Source organism: Spinacia oleracea, chromosome 2 (assembly GCF_020520425.1).
Source record: "Spinacia oleracea cultivar Varoflay chromosome 2, BTI_SOV_V1, whole genome shotgun sequence".
NCBI lineage: Eukaryota > Viridiplantae > Streptophyta > Magnoliopsida > Caryophyllales > Amaranthaceae > Spinacia > Spinacia oleracea.
In genome coordinates, this window is record NC_079488.1 from 65,770,427 (window position 1) to 65,792,526 (window position 22,100).

At 37.5% G+C, this 22,100-nt stretch overlaps 3 protein-coding genes across 5 annotated transcripts; 2 read left to right on the plus strand and 1 right to left on the minus strand.

Moving 5' to 3' along the window:
- Window positions 1-5,765: 5,765 nt before the first annotated feature.
- LOC110780320 (transcription factor MYB87) lies at window positions 5,766-7,546 on the minus strand. Its single transcript, XM_021984734.2, has 3 exons — window positions 7,332-7,546; window positions 6,693-6,822; window positions 5,766-6,519 (listed from the first exon to the last, which is right to left on the minus strand). The coding sequence occupies exons 1-3, from the start codon at window positions 7,465-7,467 to the stop codon at window positions 6,009-6,011; spliced, it is 777 nt and encodes a 258-aa protein (XP_021840426.1). The 5' UTR covers window positions 7,468-7,546; the 3' UTR covers window positions 5,766-6,008.
- A 1,277-nt stretch (window positions 7,547-8,823) lies between these two features.
- On the plus strand, window positions 8,824-10,897 carry LOC110799741 (ATP-dependent DNA helicase Q-like SIM). Of its 3 annotated transcripts, none has more exons than XM_056836924.1 (4): window positions 8,824-9,622; window positions 10,163-10,341; window positions 10,450-10,669; window positions 10,761-10,897. In XM_056836924.1, exons 2-4 carry the CDS (start codon window positions 10,278-10,280, stop codon window positions 10,852-10,854), a joined length of 378 nt encoding a protein of 125 aa, XP_056692902.1. In that variant the 5' UTR covers window positions 8,824-9,622; window positions 10,163-10,277; the 3' UTR covers window positions 10,855-10,897. The 3 variants fall into 3 exon arrangements, with proteins under 3 accessions (XP_056692902.1, XP_056692901.1, XP_056692900.1); XM_056836923.1 differs by having other exon boundaries at window positions 8,825-9,622; window positions 10,174-10,341; XM_056836922.1 differs by having other exon boundaries at window positions 8,827-9,622; window positions 10,046-10,341.
- Window positions 10,898-18,590: 7,693 nt separating this feature from the next.
- LOC110792051 (uncharacterized) lies at window positions 18,591-19,607 on the plus strand. The gene has a single exon (XM_021996845.2). The coding sequence runs from the start codon at window positions 18,591-18,593 to the stop codon at window positions 19,605-19,607; it is 1,017 nt and encodes a 338-aa protein (XP_021852537.2).
- Window positions 19,608-22,100: the final 2,493 nt, after the last annotated feature.

The following is a 22,100-nucleotide window of genomic DNA, read 5'->3' on the forward strand; positions in this document are numbered from 1 at the left end:
TACTAAAGCATGGGCTTTTAGAGGGGAAATTCTGGGATCATTTAACAATAAAAAGAACCCCTCCAACATGGAAGAAGTGTTGAAGATATCGGAGGATCAGACTACATCCGAACTGAAGAATGGAATAGAGCTGCAGCAAAGATGAAAGGTCCAAAAGAGCTGAAGGAGCAAAACTCGAGTCAAAGCAGACCCGGAAATTCCAAGAAGGGAAACAACAAGAAGGGGGGCAGAGCTCAAAGCCCAAGGAAAGAAAATAAAGATGGCAAACTTCAGACGATGTACACCACTTAGACTCCCCTTAGCGTTTCCCGGAAAGAGATCCACAATCCCCACAAATTAACAAATATGTATGCCAATTAAGTACAAGAACAAGAATTAGCAAATGGTGCAAGCTTCACGATAACTATGATCACTTGACCGACGAACGCATGCAACTCTTTGAAAGACAACACCGAGGACCTCGTCCGCCGAGTGTATTTGAAGCAGTATTTAGAAGACCGTCGGGATGGAGCACTGGAAAAGAAAACTGAACCCAAGGGTAAGGAAAAGCAACCTCCGAAGAGAGTCCATGAGTCTCCAGAAGCTAAGAAGCCTCACATATTCGTAGTCTTCCAGTGAAAATGCTCCAAGAATGTCAGCAAGAAGCATCTTAGAAGCTTAACTCACCGAGTCAACTTCAGCGCCATAGTCGAGGATGAGCCACATTGAGTTAGTTGGCATACATCAAATTGAGTTTAGAATAAGGGAACATTTATATCTAAACGGATAAAATGTGTTAATTTGGGAGTAAAATTAAGAATTGTATTATTACTTCTATTTTTCTAACTATTACTACCCCCGTTTCAAAATGATCTTTACACTTTTCGTTTTAGTATGTTTCATAATATTTTTTTTTTTTTGACAAGTAAGAGAGGATTTTATATATTAATCAAACAACTATTACAAACTAAGCCAAACTAAAGGGAGACAAACCTTCTAGGAAGGACTCCCTCCACTTTAGCAGGCAAACTAGAGCTCAAAAGAGCAGAAAACCAGAACCATTACAGGGAATATAACCAATCCCTATCTCTAGTACTCACTTTCTTACCTAGGATACTCTTAATTCTGTGTCTAACATCAAACTGAATACAGTTAACACTACTATCCAGAGATGGAACCTTAGCATCCCAAATAGCTGAATTTTTGCCTTTCAAATCTGATAAACCACCCCTGCAACAGCAGCATAACAAACTCTCCTTCTAAAACCACCCACACAGTGCCTATGAGCCCATTTGAGGATCATGAACAAGCTTGTTCTGTGAGTGTTGAACCCCAACCAGTGCAGAACTTTCCTACAACATTCAGTGCTGTATTGACAGGAGAAAAACACATGAGAGCTATTCTCTGTATGTAAGCCACAAAGAGCACACAGATCATCATCAGTAACCCCATAAGGGAACAACCTGGCCTTAGTTTTTAACCTGTCCTGCAGAGCCAGCTAAAGAATGACCCTATGTTTTGGAATGGTGAATCTATTCCATACAAAATGAGACCAATTGGTCTTAGCCTGTTGCTCACTCAATTTCTTATACATGTCACCAATAGAGTATTTTGTGGTTGTCAGCCAAGAGTAAGAATGCAGCCTATTGGTACAATCAAGTTTGACTTTGCAGATATACTTTACTGCCCCACTAGCAGCAATAGAGGGCATGTACACCAACCAGTTCTTCTGTTTAACATAGACTGCATGCACCCATTTTACCCATAAATTATCTTCTTTCTGAGCAATGGACCATGCCAGTTTTCCAACAGCTGCTTGGTTCCAAATAGCAAGGTTTCTAAACCCAAGCCCACCCTGTGTTTTTGAAACACACAGGTTAATCCATGCCACTGGACTAGGTCTGCTATCATCATATGTACCATGCCAAAGATAGGCTCTGCATACAGAGTTAATTTTCCTAATAACACTCTTAGGGAGGATGAAAATCTGGCACCAGTACACACTGACACTCATTAGAACTGAGTTAACAAGCTGCATTCTTCCAGCAAAAGAAAGATGTCTTAAGCTCCAAATTTTAATTCTAGCAACCATTTTGTTCACCAGTTGGTCACATTCACCAGCCTGAAGTTTCCTGGTACTGATTGGTACACCCAAGTACCTAAAAGGTAGCTCTCCAAAGCTGAAACCAGAAACAACACTGATTCCTTCTTTGTCAGTATTAGAGATACCACAACAGTACACTGAGGATTTGCAGGGATTTGCTTGCAAGCCAGTAGTGTTTGAGAATAGGTTAAAAATTTCCAAGAGCAGACTAACTGAAGTAATGTCACCTTTACAAAACATCAAGAGATCATCAGCAAAACACAAATGATTCAACTAAAGAGTTCTACACCTGGTATGGAAATGGAATTGGGGGTGTTCACTAACTGTAGACATGGCTCTGGAGAAATACTCCATGCATAGGGTAAAGAGGAGGGGGGAGAGAGGATCCCCTTGTCTGAGTCCTCTTTTAGGCTGGATAAGATCAGAAGGGCTACCATTAATGATAAGAGAGTAACTTGTTGTTGAAAGACAAGTCATGATTAGGTTGATGAAGAAAATAAGACAAGTCATGATTAGGTTGATGAACAAAATTAGGGAACAGATCCAACCAGCTAGCATTGGCCAAAACTTTATCAATTCTTGAAAAAACTCTTGCCTCCCCTTCTTGCTTATTGTTCCAGGTATATTGTCTACCCACTGTCTTAATGGTGGAGAGGTTGCAGTGGAACATACAGTTCCTCATAGCCTGAATATCACCAAGCCTAACAGGGCCACCAATTCTATCCTCAATCTCCATTAGTGCATTAAAGTCACCCATAATGACCCATGGTTGATTACACTTATCAGCAATGCGAGAGAGAGAGTTCCAAAGGGGCAATCTCTCATTTTTCCCATTCATCCCATATATGAATGTGCACTTAAAACTGACACCAGTGCTTTTTGGTTTGATAACACTATGAATGTGTTGGCTACTCATGGACACTATATCCACATCAAAAGTAGAAGGATCCCATGCCAGAATTATTATTCCTACAGAGGAACAGCTAAGGTTGGTAGTGAAATTCCACCCTGGACAGATATTGAGGTACAAGTCACCCATTTTTGGTGCCTTGACCTTTGTTTCAAGGAGACTGAAAAGTTTAGCCATGTGAGAATGAATAAACCTCCCCACTTCAGATTGTTTGGCTCTTCTATTCAGTCCCCTCACATTCCAGCAAAGGATATTATCCATTAGACCTAGGGGCAATCAACCCCTGATCTAACAGACCATCCCCAAACACCTCAGTATCAGAGTCATGCTCACCATCATTATCATCAGTGAACCCCAGTGTCTGAAATCTATTCCTTGTGTTCACTGGTTTCAGTTGCTGACATTGTTGTCTGCTGAAAGAAGTTGCCTGCATGAACCCTTCAGCATCAAGAGTAATGACAACTTGTTCATTGGCTTGCTCTTCTGTCACCTGTGTTCTTTGAACAGCTTTGGGTTGCCACACTTTTTTTACAGGCTTTCTCACCACCTTGGCAACCTTGTTTTGCTTTGGGTTGTTCTTGGAACAAGCATGGCTAGCATGCCCAATCCCCCTGCAGTGGGTGCACTCAATGGGAAGCCAGTCATATTCCACACTTTGCTCCATTAGTGCCCCTTTCTCATTCACAAACTGAATGCATTTAGGGTAGTGTTGACCAATTGTGGCTTCAACTAGAATCTTTGCAAACATTAGCTTATCCCTATTCTTAGTTGCTTGATCAACTCTAATGGCTTGTCCAACTTGTCCTGCAATTTTAAACAAGCTCTTCTCTCCCCAATATTTCACCTCAAGTCCAGGCAGCTTAATCCACACAGGAACCTGTTTGATTGGGTCTTTAGCATAGTTAATCTCTTCAGACCATGGCTTGATGATCACCGGTTTAGAGTCAAAGAACTGAGTACCTCCATTGATCACCTTCTGGCAATTCTCCATAGTGGTAAATCTAATGAGAAACAGTCCCTTCCCCACCATTGCTACTTTGTCTACTCCCAGTTTCCCCCAAATTCGATGCACATACCCCTCCATGACATGTTGGGGAGGGTTAGCTCCCAACACATAACAAACAATTGCTGATTTCCAGAAAGTAATTTCATCCTCAATATCATCTAGTTCAATAATTGCAGGGGTTATTAGATTCTCATTATCAGTTGTAATCTCAACATCAGGCAGCACATTAGTTGTAGTATTATGATCAATTGATTTCGCAGGCAAAATATGGGTGTTCGCGCCAATTCTCACATTTGAATGAAAAAGGGTACGAGCATCATTACCCGATTGGAGGCCATTAATCCATTCATTGAAATCATTTCGGACCTGTGAACGTTGTTGTAGAGCAACCAGTGATGATTTTGGAGTAAGAATTTCGTGTTCCTCGAAAATCAGATCATCTGGGTCTACAATCGATTTTCCAGAAATTTCATCATCCTCCACCATTGATGGAGCTTGGTGGTTCTTAACAGTTGCTCGAGTGTGTGGTTTAGGAATTACACCTTCATCCTGTTTCTTCGACTTCTTTCCAGAAGATTTGGGCTGAGTTTTCCGAGGTCTTCCCATGGTGACGAAGGAGGTGATCGCCTCTTCGAAACCTCTCAAACGCAGCTTCCGCCTTCTATGTTTCATAATATTCTTTACATTGTGCTTTATATATATTATTTTTGGACATGAAAACGTACTACCTTACCCCTCTTACCTCACAACGTTTACAATTTTTCACTCACTTTCTCTCACTTTAATTATTTTTTTTCTTACACTCACCCATCTTTTTACACATTTCTTTTACTTTATCCATATTTTATTACAGGAAAATTCTCTTTGGTAATCTTAAGTTTCTTAATTTTTTCTTTGGTGAAATGAAAACAAGAATTTTCTGTATAGTAGCCATAACTTTCTATACATAATTAAACAATGGCATTAGTGAGGTTTTATTTTATTTTAAAGTCAAGACTGTATTATTAGACTAACTTACTGTTGTTAACTACAATTAGTTAACAATTAAGTTACCTAGGTACCCTTAAAACTAGTTTTCCCTCCCAAAGGAAAAGAGTCTTTTCTCTCCAATTCACGTCCTCCTCTTATAAATCGATAAACCTTTAACAACCAACTAAATTGTGCAACCAATTAAGTAGTTGCTTACATTTTTTTTTTTGACATCGATAGTTGCTTACAATATTCAGAAATGATAAATTCGCATTGTTCTAAAAATAATCATCTTTAGTTTCCCACATTTTCATTTGGATAATACATCAATTTACTTGCAATGGTTAAGTTTTTGTTTGAAACACTTCAATTGATGATAAGTCAGTGAGTATAGGTGAATGGTGTACATACTAGCCCATAATGATCGAGGGTATTTTTTTTTTGTAAATTCATATATTAACCACAGTTAATAAATTAAACCATTATTTATACCATTGTTTGACTATGTATAGAAACTAAAGGCTATCAAAGAGCAAATTTTTGTTTTCATTTTATCGGAGAGAAAAATAAGAAACTTAATGTTATCAAAGAGAATTTCCCTCAATTATATTTATCCACATTCTTACACATTCTTCTTTTTTGGTCTTAATATTTGTACAAATAGTAAATATAAAGATCATTATAACCCTTTCTCAAAAGTGTCAAGTTCTTTGTTTAGGATGTTTCTTTATGAAACAAAGAAAACATATCCATACACCGTAATTTGACTTTAACATTTTGCAATTTAATTATGATCGATTTGGTATAGAATTTAGGACCAACAATTATATAACAAATCAATTTGCAAGCTAGCAATCTGTATCATTAATTAGTGAATTAACTATCACTTCTCCCATTTAAATTATTGCAAAGTCACAATTAAATTCAAAAATATTTCCTCCTTAATTCTATGATTTCTACCTTAAAGTTGCTTTAAATTAATAATAATATTACAAATAATAAAAAATATAAAAAACATGCAGAATACTTTTGCATGCCATTTAACTAAACGAATCATCTAAAAGAGAAGCAATCTCACTGATTTTCTCCTCAAGTTGAGAACCATGTACAACATCATCAAAAGAATCAGACAACAAATCCATCCAAAACTCATCTTCTTCACCTTTAAACGACGTAATCGATCCCAAGCTATTTTGATTAACATCCACAGAACTTGATGATCCTGAATAGCTTGAAATTTCTGGATCTGTCACTGAATTATTACTACTAGTGTATCCACTTTGAATAAAATTTTCATAACCCTTTCTCGTGTCGAAAATGTCATCTTGACCTACTTGACTATGCAGAAACGGATGACTTCTGTCTAATAATTCTGTACTAGAATTAGATCTCCCAGAATAATAAGTATTATTATGTTTAGAAATATTAACCATGGGAATATTCATATTCTTGAATTTTCCTGATGATATCTTCTTCTTAAGCTTGGTGTTCCAGTAATTCTTCACATCATTATCTGTTCTTCCTGTTAGATTTGAAGCAATTACTGACCACCTATAATGTAATTTAAAAAATATAATGTAATTAGTCCATGCAATATAATATAACTGAAAAATATAATTACAAAAAAACTTAGCATGTTAAAAAAAATAAAAATAACAAATATAATAGTCAAAATAAATCTTAAATTAACAAATACATAACAGGACAAATGTGTTTGTACATACTTGCTGCCTATGTTGTTGTAAAGGGCGTATATAATATAATCTTCGTCATCTGTGAAATCACCATGCCTGATATCCGGTCTAAGATAATTTAACCATCTTAATCGACAACTCTTCCCACATCGATTCAATCCTGTTTCAATAACCATAATTAATCAATTAGGTTAACTTAATTTTACATGATCAATATCAAAATAAAATGCACAAAATTTGTTCATCGTGAATCAATATAATATGAAGTATAGTTAATTGCGTGCGTACAAGGACATGATACATTGGTTAAGGAACGAGCGTAAAAAGTGAGTATATGTACATGTGATGAGGCCGAAGAGAGTATTTTGGTACTCCGTATTAGAAGTTAGAAACTTAAAACTAACCACCTTGTTTAGAGATCGTGTTAAGATCTGACCCATGAACATGTGAGAGTCTCACGTTGATAAAAGAGAAGAGAGTAAACACTTAATAAGGCCAAGGGGCTACTCTCCTTATTGCCATATGGTTTTAAGGTGGAACCTCCTTTGGACTTGTTAAGCGGGCTCTCTCTCTTGATAACGGGTGCGGCTCAGACCCGTATTTAACAGATCGATATTGTATGGGAGGAAGAATAGAGTATTTGGGTGTTAGAAGTGACGTAGAACTAACCAGCTTGTTTAGGTAGTGAAATCCAATTGCCTCCATTGCCATGATTCGCAACAAAGTTTACAAGGATTGAATCTTCTTCATTAGACCATGGCCCTTTTTTAACCTTAGCTTTATCGCAACACGGTGATCTTCCCATGTATGGTTGTTTTATCACTTAATTCAATCAATCACTTTCAAATTTCAAGCAAGAATGTAATGAGCTGAGTATGAGATAACTATATGTTTATATATAAAGACCATACATATATAATATGGTTTTTAAAATAATAGAACAAGAACTAGTACGTAGTAATTGACTCAGTCTTGACCAATTCTTTGTTTTCAAGTGATATGATTGGAATATTTCTTTGTTTTTTGGTGAGAGTTGAGCCAAGTCAAGACTCATTACATCAGATCAAACAAACCTCTTTAGACAACCATATATGTCATCGCAATAGTAACACTTACGTAGTGGATGCTTATCCTGGCCAAAACATTATATTATGCACTCGGATATATACCTAGTTAGAGTTTAGTACACGTACTTGTGACTTATATTTTTCCTCATTTGATAAACTTTTTTTGGGTGCATCACGTATTATCTAGGTGAATCCATGTGCGTCTAAGAATTTTCAGGGAGACGTGTTAATACGTATACTTGTTGTAAATATAATACGGAGTACGACACAACTAATTTAAACCAATTAAAGAAGACTGAATTCTTTTTCTTTTTTTATATAATTATCCGAAACCCCAAAAGCCCCAATATTTTTGGGGTTGTGAGAAGCATATTTCAATATTCCTAACTCATAAGGGATTGCACCACCAATGGATAAACTCAATGGTCATATACAAGCTCATACATGATAGGAGATTAACCGCATATAAGTCTGACATGATCGATTTCATTCTAAAATCAATTGGTGATAGGTGAAGTAACCTACTAATTTTATATGTTAGTCAATCTTTCTATATTTCTCTTATGTTGGATAACTATACTCACATACGGATTATATCCTTAACACCAATATAGTCTTGCCCTATTGATTATGTATTTAGGAAACCTATCATAATAAGAATTCAAAATACATTAAAATATATATTGCTTTAATATTCTATCAGAACCCTGTGTACAATAAGTCACGTTCAAATTTTCTCTCACGAATGTATTTGTATTGCCATTATAACTCATTTAAAATAAAATAACACGTAGGCAAAATAGAGGGAAAAGACATAATAGGTCAAATACTTCTATTTTTGGAAAAAACAAAAACATAGCCGTGGGTTATTCATGCCATAAAATTCTCCACAGTTGCAAAGTTCCATTTCGCTATGTTAGCCTCTCCTACTTATGTGCGGATGTTGTCTGAGGACAAAAAAGTACCCGGTTCCATATTTTAAATTGGCTATCTCAGGTAAAAGACATTTTCGTATTTAAAAAATCGTCTAAAAATAAATTCAGATAATTTACAGATTAAATAATCACTAGTGGAAAAACAATCATTTGCATCACCATATTTGCCTCGCACATTTAAACATGTGACGCAATTGACAGTTTTAAGCATTAAAATTAGTCATTTGCGTCGCAGAATTACTAATCTGCGACGCAGATGACTCTAAGATGTTCTTAAAGTCATTTGCGTCGCAGATTAATAATAATGCGACGCAAAATATTACCTCCTTTGCGTCGCAGAATTACTAATCTGCGACGCAGATGACTCTTAGAGTCATCTGCGTCGCAGATTTACTAATCGGCGACGCAAAGGAGGTAAAAAATTTTCGGTTTCTAATTAAAATTTAATTATTACCTTTTCCTTTTCTTTTTTAATTTGGTGCGACGCCCTGCTCCCATTCCCTTTCTCCCTCATACATTTCCTGCCTCCCCAAACTCTTTCTCTCTCATAATTTCCAGATCTCCATTGTTGAAATTCCAAAGCTTCTCTGTCTCTCCTTCAGAATCAGTATCGAGCTTTCCCTTCAAAGTCTCCTCTCACCAAATCATCCCAATATCTCAAATTTGTTTTAAAATTCAAGCTTAGCGAATACGAAGGAGGCAAACCCAGATCTGAAAGCGATGACGTCTTCAGCCGGATTTCAAGCCGCATTCTCTGCAAACTCCAGCTCTGAGGTGGATGACTCGGCGGCGACTCATCTGGGTGCGGTGGAAGTGGGGCTGAGTTTTTGGGGAATCTGTTGAGTCGACTCAGACCGAGTTGGTCCCGAGTTACACCGCCATAACAACGCCGAAGTGTTGGTGCTGGAGTTTCGGTTTTTATCGCCACCGACCTTGAATACCTTGTTTCGATCTAAAGGTATTTTCTCTCTCCCTACCGTGATTTCCATGTTTAATTAATTTTGCAACTTTTTCATATTGTTTTGATGAATCTAGGGCTTAATTATGTTAGTTAGTTGGTGATTTTGAGTATTTATTTTACGATTGTTTGAACTCTTCATTTTAGGATTTTGATTTCAGATGTTGTAGTTTGTTATTGATTATGTCGAATCTGTTTAGGATTTTGATTTTGATTTTAGGATTTTGATTTCAGATGAATCTAAATTTTGATTGTTTGAACCCTAGATTTTGATTTTGATTTTAGGATTTTGATTATGTCGAACTCTTAAAAGAGATTCATTAACTAGCTAAGACAATATCATGAAACATATAGTCCATCCAGTTGAAAAAATTCAGTAAGATTTACCTTTGGATTTTTTTCTTTGTCTACCATGATTGCTAGGCAACCCTGCAGTAGAAGCAAGAACTTAATAGACACACATATGCCACATATATGACAGAAAAAACAACTAATTTAGTCTTTTGGAACCTTGAAGAAATCTTCGCTGACATCTTACAGTCTGAACTCAGCCCATAGAACAGTAGAGGATGTAGAACTTGGACCAGACTGGGACCAGAAAGCCAACAGCCTGCTGCGTAAACATTTTGGGTACTCCGGGTTGAAAAGTTTTCAAATGGAAGCTCTTGGTGCTTGGTTTTCTCAGCAAGACTGTCTTGTTCTTGCAGCAACATGGTCTGGTATTTATTTTCTGATTCTTATTCTCCCTTTTCTGTGCATTTCTTCTTGAATCCTTTGTACAATGTATATACTGTGTCAATGTTTTTGAGGCTTTAATGTTTCTACAGGGAAATCTCTGTGCTTTCAGCTACCTGCGCTTTTGACAAGGAAGGTCGTGGTCGTGATTTCTCCATTGATAAGCTTGATGCATGACCAGTGCTTAAAGCTATCAAAACATGGCATCTCTGCATGTTTCCTTGGATCAGGACAACCAGATAACACCGTTGAGAAGAAAGCAATGAACGGCATGTATTCCGTTGTATACGTTTGCCTCGAAACACTGCTTAGGTGAACACATTTGTACATCATCTGGTATTGCTTGTAGTTTGAATTGTTTCTAAATGCCCTGATGTTGTCACTTGGGACTGTATGATGTCAGCTTTCACTGTCTGATGAGGTGTATAATGCATACTAATAAGTCCACTTCAGAGGCTTGCGGAGAACCGTGGAATAGCTTTATTTGCCATCGATGAAGTACATTGTGTTTCAAAATGGGGACATGACTTTAGACCTGATTACAGGTTTCACCCTTGCTCACCTTGGATGTCTTATGTTTGAAATGTTCAGTTGCTTATCCAATGATACATGTTTTTCACATTGCCATTTTGTGCATACAATAAATAACAGCTCGTGTGTTTGATTATTGTGAGGTCTAAGTTCAAATTTTAATGTTCTGTGGTTGATTCCCCAATTCTTGCTAGCGTTTATTACTTTTTCTGAAATGTTCCCATATAATTGAGGTTTAATTATTGTTTCCTTATATGAATATAATTGTTCTGAATGCAATTCAAACTGCAAATGGTAGCAAGACTAGCAGACTATTATACCTCCTGTTGAGAGTAGGTTTGGGGTTATGCAACTCTAATGTTTTTCTTTTCTTAATAAGGGTGAATATGTATTGCCTTTGTTGCTAAGAATGTGATTGTTCTGCTATTTTTGTTTGTTTTCTTTGGGCTGATTACATTATGAGCAATGTCGATATTTAGCTAGTTTATTGTAATATTTACTTAAACTTTTATGTTTAAAGTGTAGTTAGGTTATCAACATGTTGGTTGATCTATGGTGAATTTGCCTTTTATTGGGTTGTAAACTGTTTTGACAGGTATATATTAATGTATTATAACATTCCCGGTATTGGGGAGGGTCAAATTACAAAGGAAATATTGTCAAAATTTTCACCTAGTTTACTTTTATTTTTATGCTCTGAATATACTAGTACTGAAAGCTGCTTATTTTATTTAATCTATGGATTAAATAAAATCAGCAGCTCATTTTTTTTAGAATATCCAAAAGTCATTTGCGTCGCACTTTAGCTAATCTGCGACGCAAATGACATTTTTTTTAACATATTGAAAAGTCATTTGCGTCGCACATTTAGCTAATGTGCGTTGCAAATGACATTTTTTTTAACATATTGAAAAGTCATTTGCGTCGCACATTTAGCTAATGTGCGTTGCAAATGACATTTTTTTTAACATATTGAAAAGTCATTTGCGTCGCACATTTAGCTAATGTGCGTTGCAAATGACTTTTCAGCACCATGCCTGAAAAGTTATTTGCGTCGCACATTAGCTAATTGTGCGACGCAAATAAGGTTCATTTGCGTCGCATAAATGTGCGACGCAAATGACTTTTAGTCATTTGCGTCGAGAGCTTTTGCCACGCACGATGTGCGACGCAAATGTGCTTAAAAGTGCGATGCAAATGACCCTTTTTCCACTAGTGAATACTTCACTACTGTTATAAATAAAAGACCTTTTAGGCTTGAATGTTAATTTGTATGACAATTTGATGTTTGAATAATGAGAATAAATAATTAAAGAAATTAAAAACACACACAAAGATTTAAGGTGGTTCACTCTTCAATGAGCTACATCCACCATGGGGGAGGCTTTGGAGCTTGTATTACTCTTCAATGGAGAAAGGATTACAAAGAGGAATTCTCAAAGGTGAAGAAGAGAGAATTCTATGTATGCTTAGATCTAGGGTTTCAACCTCACTTGTGTTTCTCTCTCTTAATTCTGAAAATCTCATTACATTTGGTATTTATAGTGTTAGACATCAAACCAATCTAAGGGACAAGAAAAGGCCACGTCGATTGAACCTTGCGGAGAAGAAAACAGTTTACCCGCAGAGTTCGGTCAAACCTTTAAAGGGTTTGGCCGAACCAAGGTCAGGTTCGGCCGAACTTACCCAAAGTCCGGGCGAACCTCCAAAATCAAAGCTACTGACTTCAGGTTCGGCCGAACCACCTAAGAGTCCAGCCGAACTTCCAGCAGGTTCGGCCGAACCTCCAGCAGGTTCGGCCGAACTTCCCCTGCTGCATGACAGCTTCTCGTAAAACAGTCATAACTCCCTCATTTCTCATCCAAAATGAGCTTATGAACAGGCGTTGGAAAGTTATTGAGCAAGCTTTCACCTCCAACTTGAATCAACTCAATCTAATGAGTAAATCATGAGATATTTCCATTTGAAGTCAGACCTTCCACTATAACACCCTAACATCCTTAAAGGAAGATTCGAGGCACACATAACAATTCTCCACCTTGACTTGAATCCTCCACACTTTCTCATAATGTAATACCAAACTATACTCCAAACACACTCCCAACAAGCCCTTTTGGGCTTACATCGACCATGGAGAAAGACCAACTAAGTCCACACAAAGTGAACTTAGTTGTCGGCAAAGGCTTTGTCAACATGTCGGCAGGATTCTCCTCGGTACCAATCTTCTTCAAGAGCAATTCTTTCTTAGCTATCACATCTCGAACAAAGTTGTACTTGATGTCAATGTTCTTGGTTCTCTTGTAGAATGTGTTTTGATTCTTAGCCAAATGTAAGGCACTTTGACTATCACAAAACACGGACACCAAGCTTGAACATGGACTAAACTCTCCCACAAGCCCCTTGAGCCACTTTGCTTCTTTATGCTTCGGTAATGGCCATAAACTCGGCCTCCGTAGTTGAAAGAGCTACAACATCTTGTAGCGTTGATTGCCAACTCACGGCCGTACCACCCAAAGTAAAGACATAGCCGGAAGTAGATTTCCGGTCATCCAAATCACCTCCATAATCCGAATCACAAAAGCCCTCAAGCCCGTTTGCATTTCAACCAAACTCAAGGCAAACGTTTGAGGTACCCTTCAAGTACCTCAACAACCACTTCACGGCTTCCCAATGGACATTTCCCGGTCTTGACATATACCGACTAACCATACTCACCGTATGAGCTATACCCGGTCTTGAACACACCATGGCATACATCACACTTCCAACCGCACTAGTGTATGGAATGTGAGCCATGGACTTTTCTTCTTCCTTGGATTGAGGACTAAGCTCCTTTGAGAGCTTAAGGTGAGAACTCAATGGAGTGGAAACCGATTTTGCATGCACCATGGAGAAGCGCTCAAGCACCTTCTCAATGTATCTCTTTTGACTAAGATACAAAACACCCGCATTCTTATCACGAATAATCTCCATACCAAGAATATTCTTGGATTCACCAAGATCTTTCATATCAAACTCACTTGCCAACAACTTTTTCAAGTTATCAATCTCAATCATACTCTTGCAAGCCACCAACATATAATCTACATATAAGAGCAAGTAGATGAAGGAACCACTCACAAGTTATTTGTAATAGACACAACTATCATAAGAGCTCGTTGTGAAATCATGTGCCAACATGAACGAATCAAATCGTTTATACCATTGCTTTGGAGATTGCTTCAAGCCATACAAGGACTTTAAAAGATGACACACATGATTTTCCTTCCCTTTCTCCTCAAAATCTTCCGGTTGCTTCATGTAGATCTCCTCCTCCAAATCCCCATGGAGGAATGCAGTCTTCACATCAAGTTGGTGTAACTCCAAGTCTTCCATAGCTACCAAGGCAAGCAACACCCTTATGGATGAGTGTTTCACAACCGGATAAAATACTTCATGAAAGTCAACGCCTTCAATTTGTGTGAAACCTCTTGCAACAACTCTTGCCTTGTAGGCGGGACCGCCCGATTCCGGTGTACCTTTCTTCTTCTTGTACACCCACTTGCACCCAACAATTCTTTTGCCTTTTGGTGCAATGCATAAGCTCCAAGTATTGTTCTTGTGCAAGGACTCCATTTCTTACTCCATGGCCATCAACCACTTGCCGGCATCATTTAGAGACATTGCTTCCTTGAATAAACAAGGATCATCATTATAGGTCTCCACTTGACTTGCAACGGAGAGAGCATATTGGACATAATCACACTCCTCAATGTATCTACTTGGAGACTTGATTGTTCTCTTTGCTCTTTCTTCGGCAATAGATTTCTTTTGAGCTTGTGGTGTCGCTTCACGAGGTCTCCTTGATGAGGGACCATCTTCATGTGAATGCTCATCTAGCTCCACCTCCTCCTCGGTATCATGGTGTGAACCTACATCATTTAAAATAGAAAGCTCCTTTCCCGGAGTGATCATACAATTTTCATCAAAAACAATATCTCTAGAAGTTATGACTCTTCTAGATTGGTTACACCATACTCTATAACCTTGAACTTCTAAACCATAGCCAACAAAAATATATTTTTTAGCTCTAGGTTCAAGTTTACCATCACTAACATGAATATAAGCCGGACAACCAAATACTCTCAAACTAGAATAATCAACGGGTTTTCCGTACCATACCTCAAGAGGTGACTTGAAGTCAAGAGCCGAGTGAGGAGAGCGATTCACCAAGTAACAAGCCGTTGAAACAGCTTCCGCCCAAAAAGATTTCCCCAAATTTGCTTGTGAAAGCATACATCTAGCCCTCTCTAAGAGAGTTCTATTCATTCGCTCCGCAACCCCATTTTGTTGAGGTCTACCAGCACAAGTTCGATGCCGCAAAATGCCATGCTTGAGACAATACTTCAAGAACTTCTTCTCTACAAACTCTAGACCATTATCGGTCCTCAAGGTTTTGATCTTTTTCTCGGTTTTCTTTTCAATCATGGTCTTCTAATCATGGAACACATCAAAGACATCATCTTTATGCTTTATAAAGAACACCCAAACCTTCCTAGAGAAGTCATCAATTATAGTGAGCAAATAATTACAACCACCAATCGAAGGAACTCTAGAGGGACCCCACAAATCCGAATGGATGTATTCAAGTATCCCTTTGGTGTTGTGTACGGCGGGTTTGAAGCTAACTCTCTTGTGTTTACCAAACACACAATGCTCACAAAAGCCAAGGCTTCCAAGCTTCAAGCTTCCAAAACAACCTTGCTTGCTAAGCTCCGACATACCATGCTCCCCCATATGGCCAAGTCTCAAATTCCATAACTTGGTTTCACTATCACTCATAGTACCCGTGGAAATATTTGCCGAGCCTACCATGGTGGATCCTTGCAATGAGTACAAGCTACCCACTTTGGCACCCTTCATCAACACAAGAGCACCTTTCACAACTTTCATTACTCCACCTTCCGCTATGCACTTACAACCGTTAGTGTCAAGAGTGCCAAGAGAGATCAAATTATTCATTAGCTCCGAACATGACGAACTTTAGTTAAAGTTCTCACAATACCATCAAACATTCTGATGGCTACCGTCCCAATTCCAATCACCTTGCACGTTGCATTGTTTCCCATGGGGACATTACCTCCATTATACTCCTCATAAGAGCTAAAGAGATCCTTGTTGGGGGTCATATGAAACGAGTAACCCGAATCCAAAATCCATTCATCCTTACCCTTGATTCTTCCATGAGTGCCAACCAATGCACCACTATCACTATCGGTATCAACATAGCTAGCCTCGGCGGTAGCATGAGGTTCTTTGCCCTTTCCGGACTTACCATCACCTCCCGATTGTTTCTTTTGCCACTTCCAACATTCCGACTTAATGTGGCCTTTAATGTGACAATAATTGCAAGACTTGTTACGGTTAGGATTCGGTTTCTTTGACTTGGACCGACCCCTATTCTTTCCCCCATTACCACCACTACTAGTATAAGTCTTCTCATGATTTCTACTCCTCACAAACAAGCCATCATTGGAGTTATTTGATGATTTAGAAATTAATTGATTATCAATTAAGTCCCTTTGGGTCAAAGCATCTCTAACATCATCAATACTCAAGTCATCTCTACCATACAAGATAGTTTCACGAAAATGTTTATAGGATGGTGGTAATGAACATAACAAGTAAATTGCAAGATCCTCATCGTCTAAAACAACATCAATATTTTGAAGGTCCATAACAATCGAAAAGAACTCATCTAAATGAGACTTAAGAGAATTACCTTCCTCAAGCCGAAGATCATAGAGCCTACTCTTGAGTAGTAGACGATTGGTGACACTTTTAGCCATATAAAGAGCCTCCAACTTCGACCATAGATCATCGGCGGTTTCCTCCTTGGCAACTTCCCTCAATACTTCATTCGAGAGGCAAAGTTGTATAGCCGACAAAGCCTTCAAATCAATCTCCTCCCACTTCTCTTCCGACATGGTAGTGGGTTTCTTATCCTTCCCTTCAAGAGCCTTGTGCACACCATTTTGTATCAAAATAGCTTTCATTTTCAATTGCCAAAGGCCAAAGTTAATTGACCTATCAAACTTCTCAATATCCAACTTCATTGTCGACATGAGTATTCAATACTCCCCACACTACTACAAAAAAGAGAATAGAGAACTGTTGAAATACGCTTTAAAGGACGCCTGAGGACCGTTATCCTGCTAAGCGATGTCTATAGTATAGAGAACGGTTGAAGGAGGCATTTTATATACATAGTTATAGAGTACATTAGTCTCAGCTAACCGTTCTCTAATCCAATAATAAAATTATAAAATATAGACAGAATAGACAACAGTTACCATGGTCAACTGTTATAAATTCCTTTAATATAGATAACTATTATCTAAGCCAGCCGTTCTCTATTCTTTGTTATTTTCTAAAAACAAAATCCAAAAATACGCGTATTGCGTATTTTTTTAGAATACTCATCTTCAATGCCCAATATCACAATGTTGTATTCTAAAAAAATTATTTACATTGCAAAAATTCAAATGCAAAGCACTAAAAAAACGTACATAGAAACTTATATTTACAATCGAAATCAAATATAGAAAATGAATAAGTTGGCATTCGTAATTTTTTGTTCTTCACCTCTTCAAGTATTTCTTCTTCCTCTTTCACTTGCTTGCAACAGTGAAAAAAAATTGCGAAAATCATAGCAAAAAGTTATAATAAATTGTTATGAACTATAATATGGATGCCCATTATGCCCCCGTCAATAATTCCGGAATATTCTAGGGTTCAGTAAAACCCTAACTATTGTATCCTTTATATACCCGGTACTATATGGAATAAGAGACACAACCCTATGCTCTCTCTTATCTCTCCTGTTTATTCACAACACGTTATCAGCACCAAACCCTAGCCGACTGAGCAGACGAGAAACAAAGGAAGATATCCATCGCTGAGGTAAATATTATTATACTCGCTAATCTTATTATTGAATATTTGAGATTGATATTATAAGTTTGTGGCTATATGTAATTATTAGCGTAGTATTGTATGCGATATGATTGAATTTTTGTTAATACTTGCGACTGTATATTGGAGTAGTTTCGACAATGAATCTGACTGATTTCTGGATAATACTATTACTTTTGCTCCTTTTAATACTGTTACTTTGCGGCTATAAATCTTTAATCAATGCTATTACCCTTGCTGTTTTGATTGAAATAATCGATTGGAATTAATTGGGCTTTGTGATAATTGGCATGGATCGTGTAGAATAATATTTGACGGCATGCCATCAAAGTGATTGCTTGCTATGGACACAGTAATAGATTACTTATTCCCACTATTAATTATTTCCTTTATTAATTCCTTATGATGGTTTTGTCCCGCACTAACACGCATTAGACAATGACGATCTCACTTTAATTTATTTATTTTTGTTGTATATATATCACGCTTTAGATGTCAATTACTTCGTATGCATTAATCACAATCACATGCTTTATTTGCGTATCTGCTGATTATTGTACGTGATCGATCCGTTTTAATATTACAGTTTATTACGCTTCAAATTATATTTCTCTTGCCATCACTACCTTAAATAATTTATGTGTATAAATTCGATCTTTTGAATTACGGTAGTAAATTACAACTTGATATGGGAATATATGTTTAGTATCTAAGTCCTAATTTTCAATATTCAATTGTAGTGTGAACTATGTCGAACCTTACAAAACTCGAATCCGCGGCCCTTGATATTACTGGAAAGAACTATTTATCTTGGGTGTTAGACGCTGAAATTCACCTAGATGCAAAAGACCTTGGTGATACAATCAAAGAAGGAAATAAAGAAACAAGTCAAAACAAAGCTAAGGCTATGATATTTCTTCGCCATCACCTCCACGAGGGCCTTAAGATTGAGTACTTGACTATAAAAGATCCACAAGTCCTTTGGAATAATCTAAAGGAAAGATATGACCACCAGAAAACTGTGATATTACCTAAAGCTCGTTATGACTGGTTACATTTAAGACTACAAGACTTTAAGTCTGTAAGTGAATATAACTCAGCTATGTTCAGAATTACTTCACAATTGAAGTTATGTGGAGAGAAAATCACTGATGCGGAAATTTTAGAGAAAACATACTCTACCTTTCACGCAAACAACATTGTCCTGCAAACACAATATCGTGAAAAGGGATTTAAGAAATATTCTGAACTTATATCATGTCTCCTTGTGGCTGAGCAAAATAACGAGCTATTACTGAAAAATCATGAATCACGTCCAACTGGCTCTACTCCGTTCCCTGAAGCGAATGTGACATCCCATAATGGGAAAGAAAAATATCATGCCAACAATAGTGGTCGAGGACGTGGTCAAGGACGTGGACGTGGACGTGGATATGGATATGGTCGAGGTCGAGGCCGAGGCGGTTCTTTCAAGAAATCGTATCCCCACCAGAAGTGGGACAATAAAGATGGTAACAAACAAGAGAAAGATAAAAGCGAGAATGTGACTAATGTATGTTATCGATGTGGAGGAAAAGGTCATTGGTCTCGTACATGTCGTACACCAAAACACCTGGTTGAGCTCTATCAACAATCATTAAAGCAAAAGGGAAAGAAAGTAGAAACAAATCTTGTGTACGAAGATGGCGAAGGTGACTTTGATTGTGGCGATACAACTCACCTGGAAGTTGCTGATTTCCTCATCACCCCTGAAGGGAATAATTAATACTTACAGTCGTTTATGGTCATTCAAAAATAAAACTTTGTTTTCTTGGATTCAAGTTATTTTATTTTGGATTTTGTTTGTTTGAATTATGATTTTATATGACATTGTTAAATTTCGGTTATTACATTATTCTTATTGATATTTCATTTATTTGAAGAACATGAATACTCCTCAAGTTCAGTTAGCAATGAATGGTGAAGATTTATGCCTAGCAGACAGTGCAACTACTCATACCATACTGAAAAGCAAGAGATATTTCTCTTATTTGACAATGAAAGAAACTAGTGTGAGTACTATATCAGGTAGTACAAATATAATTGAAGGCTCCGGAAGAGCAAATATATTATTGCCTATGGGAACGAAATTTGAAATTATTGATGCATTATATTCTCCCAAGTCTCAAAGAAATTTATTGAGCTTTAAAGATATTCGACATAATGGATATCACGTTGAGACAATAAGTGAAGGAAATGTTGAATACCTTCACATCACGAGTATTACCCAAGGCACTAAGCATATTTTGGAGAAATTACTTGCATTCTCCACTGGTTTGTACTACACTAAAATCAATACAATTGAAACATATGCTACAGTAAACCAGAAGTTTATAGATAATTTCACTGTTTGGCATGACCGGTTGGGCCACCCCGGTTCAATAATGATGCGAAAAATAATTGAAAGTTCATGTGGACATTCATTGAAGAACCAGAAGATTCTTTCTAATGATTTCTCATGTGCTGCTTGCTCACAAGGCAAGTTGATAATACGACCTTCACCAGCCAAAATAAATTTTGAATCTATCAATTTTCTGGAACGTATACAAGGAGATATTTGTGGGCCAATTCACCCACCGTGTGGAACATTTAGATATTTTATGGTTTTAATTGACGCATCGAGTAGATGGTCACATGTATCCTTGTTATCAACTCGCAACCTGGCGTTTGCGAGACTACTTGCTCAGTTGATTAGATTACGAGCACATTTTCCAGACTTCCCTATGAAGGCAATCCGTCTTGATAATGCTGGTGAATTCACTTCTCAAGCCTTTGATGATTATTGCATGTCCATTGGGCTAAGTGTTGAACATCCTGTAGCACATGTTCATACACAAAATGGTCTGGCTGAATCATTAATCAAGCGTCTCTAGTTGATTGCTAGACCATTACTTATGAAGTCCAAACTCCCAATCTCTGCTTGGGGACATGCTATACTACATGCAGCAACATTAATTCGCATCAGGCCAACTAGTAATCAAAAGTTCTCCCCATCACAATTGGTTTTTGGCCAGGAACCAAATATTTCCCATTTGAAAATCTTTGGATGTGCTGTACATGTTCCAATTGCTCCACCACAGCGTTCTAAGATGGGCCATCAAAGGAGGTTAGGAGTATATGTTGGATTTGAATCCCCCTCAATAATTAAATATCTAGAGCCATCTACAGGGGATCTATTTAAGGCTCGATTTGAAGACTGTCATTTTAATGAGTCCGTCTTCCCAACATTAGGGGGAGAAAATAAGCAGCTGGAGAAGGAAATCAGTTGGAATGAATTATCATTATCTCATCTTGATCCTCGTACTAAACAATGTGAATTAGAAGTACAAAAGATAATTCATTTACAAAGCTTAGCAAATCAATTGCCAGACGCATTTACTGACCCAAATAGAGTGACTAAGTCACATATACCAGCTGTAAATGCTCCAATTAAAATTGATGTCCCAGCAGGACAATATCAAACTGCTAGTGAGTCTATAGCACGCATGAATCGTGGTAGACCTATTGGTTCCAAAGATAAGAATCCTCGGAAAAGAAAAGGAGCGGCGATTGAAAATGACCAAACCGAGGAGGCAAAGAATTTTGAAGGATCTCCAGAAGAGACTTTAGACATGACGAATGAAGAAATTCAGGTACCTGATAATGAAGAGATCTCAACTAATTATGTCATGTCTGGAATAAAATGGAACCGAAATAAAATCGACGTCGATGAAATTTTTGCATGCAATGTAGCAGTTGATGTTATGGATGAAAATGAGGATCAAGAACCAAAGTCTATTGAAGAGTGTACACAAAGTGATAATTGGCCAAAATGGAAGGAAGCAATTGAGGTAGAATTAAAATCTCTTGCAAAGAGAGAATTATTTGGACCAGTAGTCCGTACACCTAAAGGTGTAAAACCAGTGGGACATAAATATGTCTTTGTGCGAAAGAAGAATGAAGATGGAGAAATTGTGCGATACAAAGCACGTTTAGTTGCACAAGGATTCTCACAAAGACCTGGAATCGATTATGAAGAAACATACTCTCCTGTGGTGGATGCAACTACTTTCAGATTCCTTATCAGTCTGGCAATTAGAGAAGGACTTGATTTACGTTTAATGGATGTAGTCACAGCCTACTTATATGGGCCACTGGACAATGAAATTTATATGAAAGTCCCAGAAGGATATAAACTGCCAGAAGCAGCAAATTCTAGTTCTCGAGAACATTACTGCAT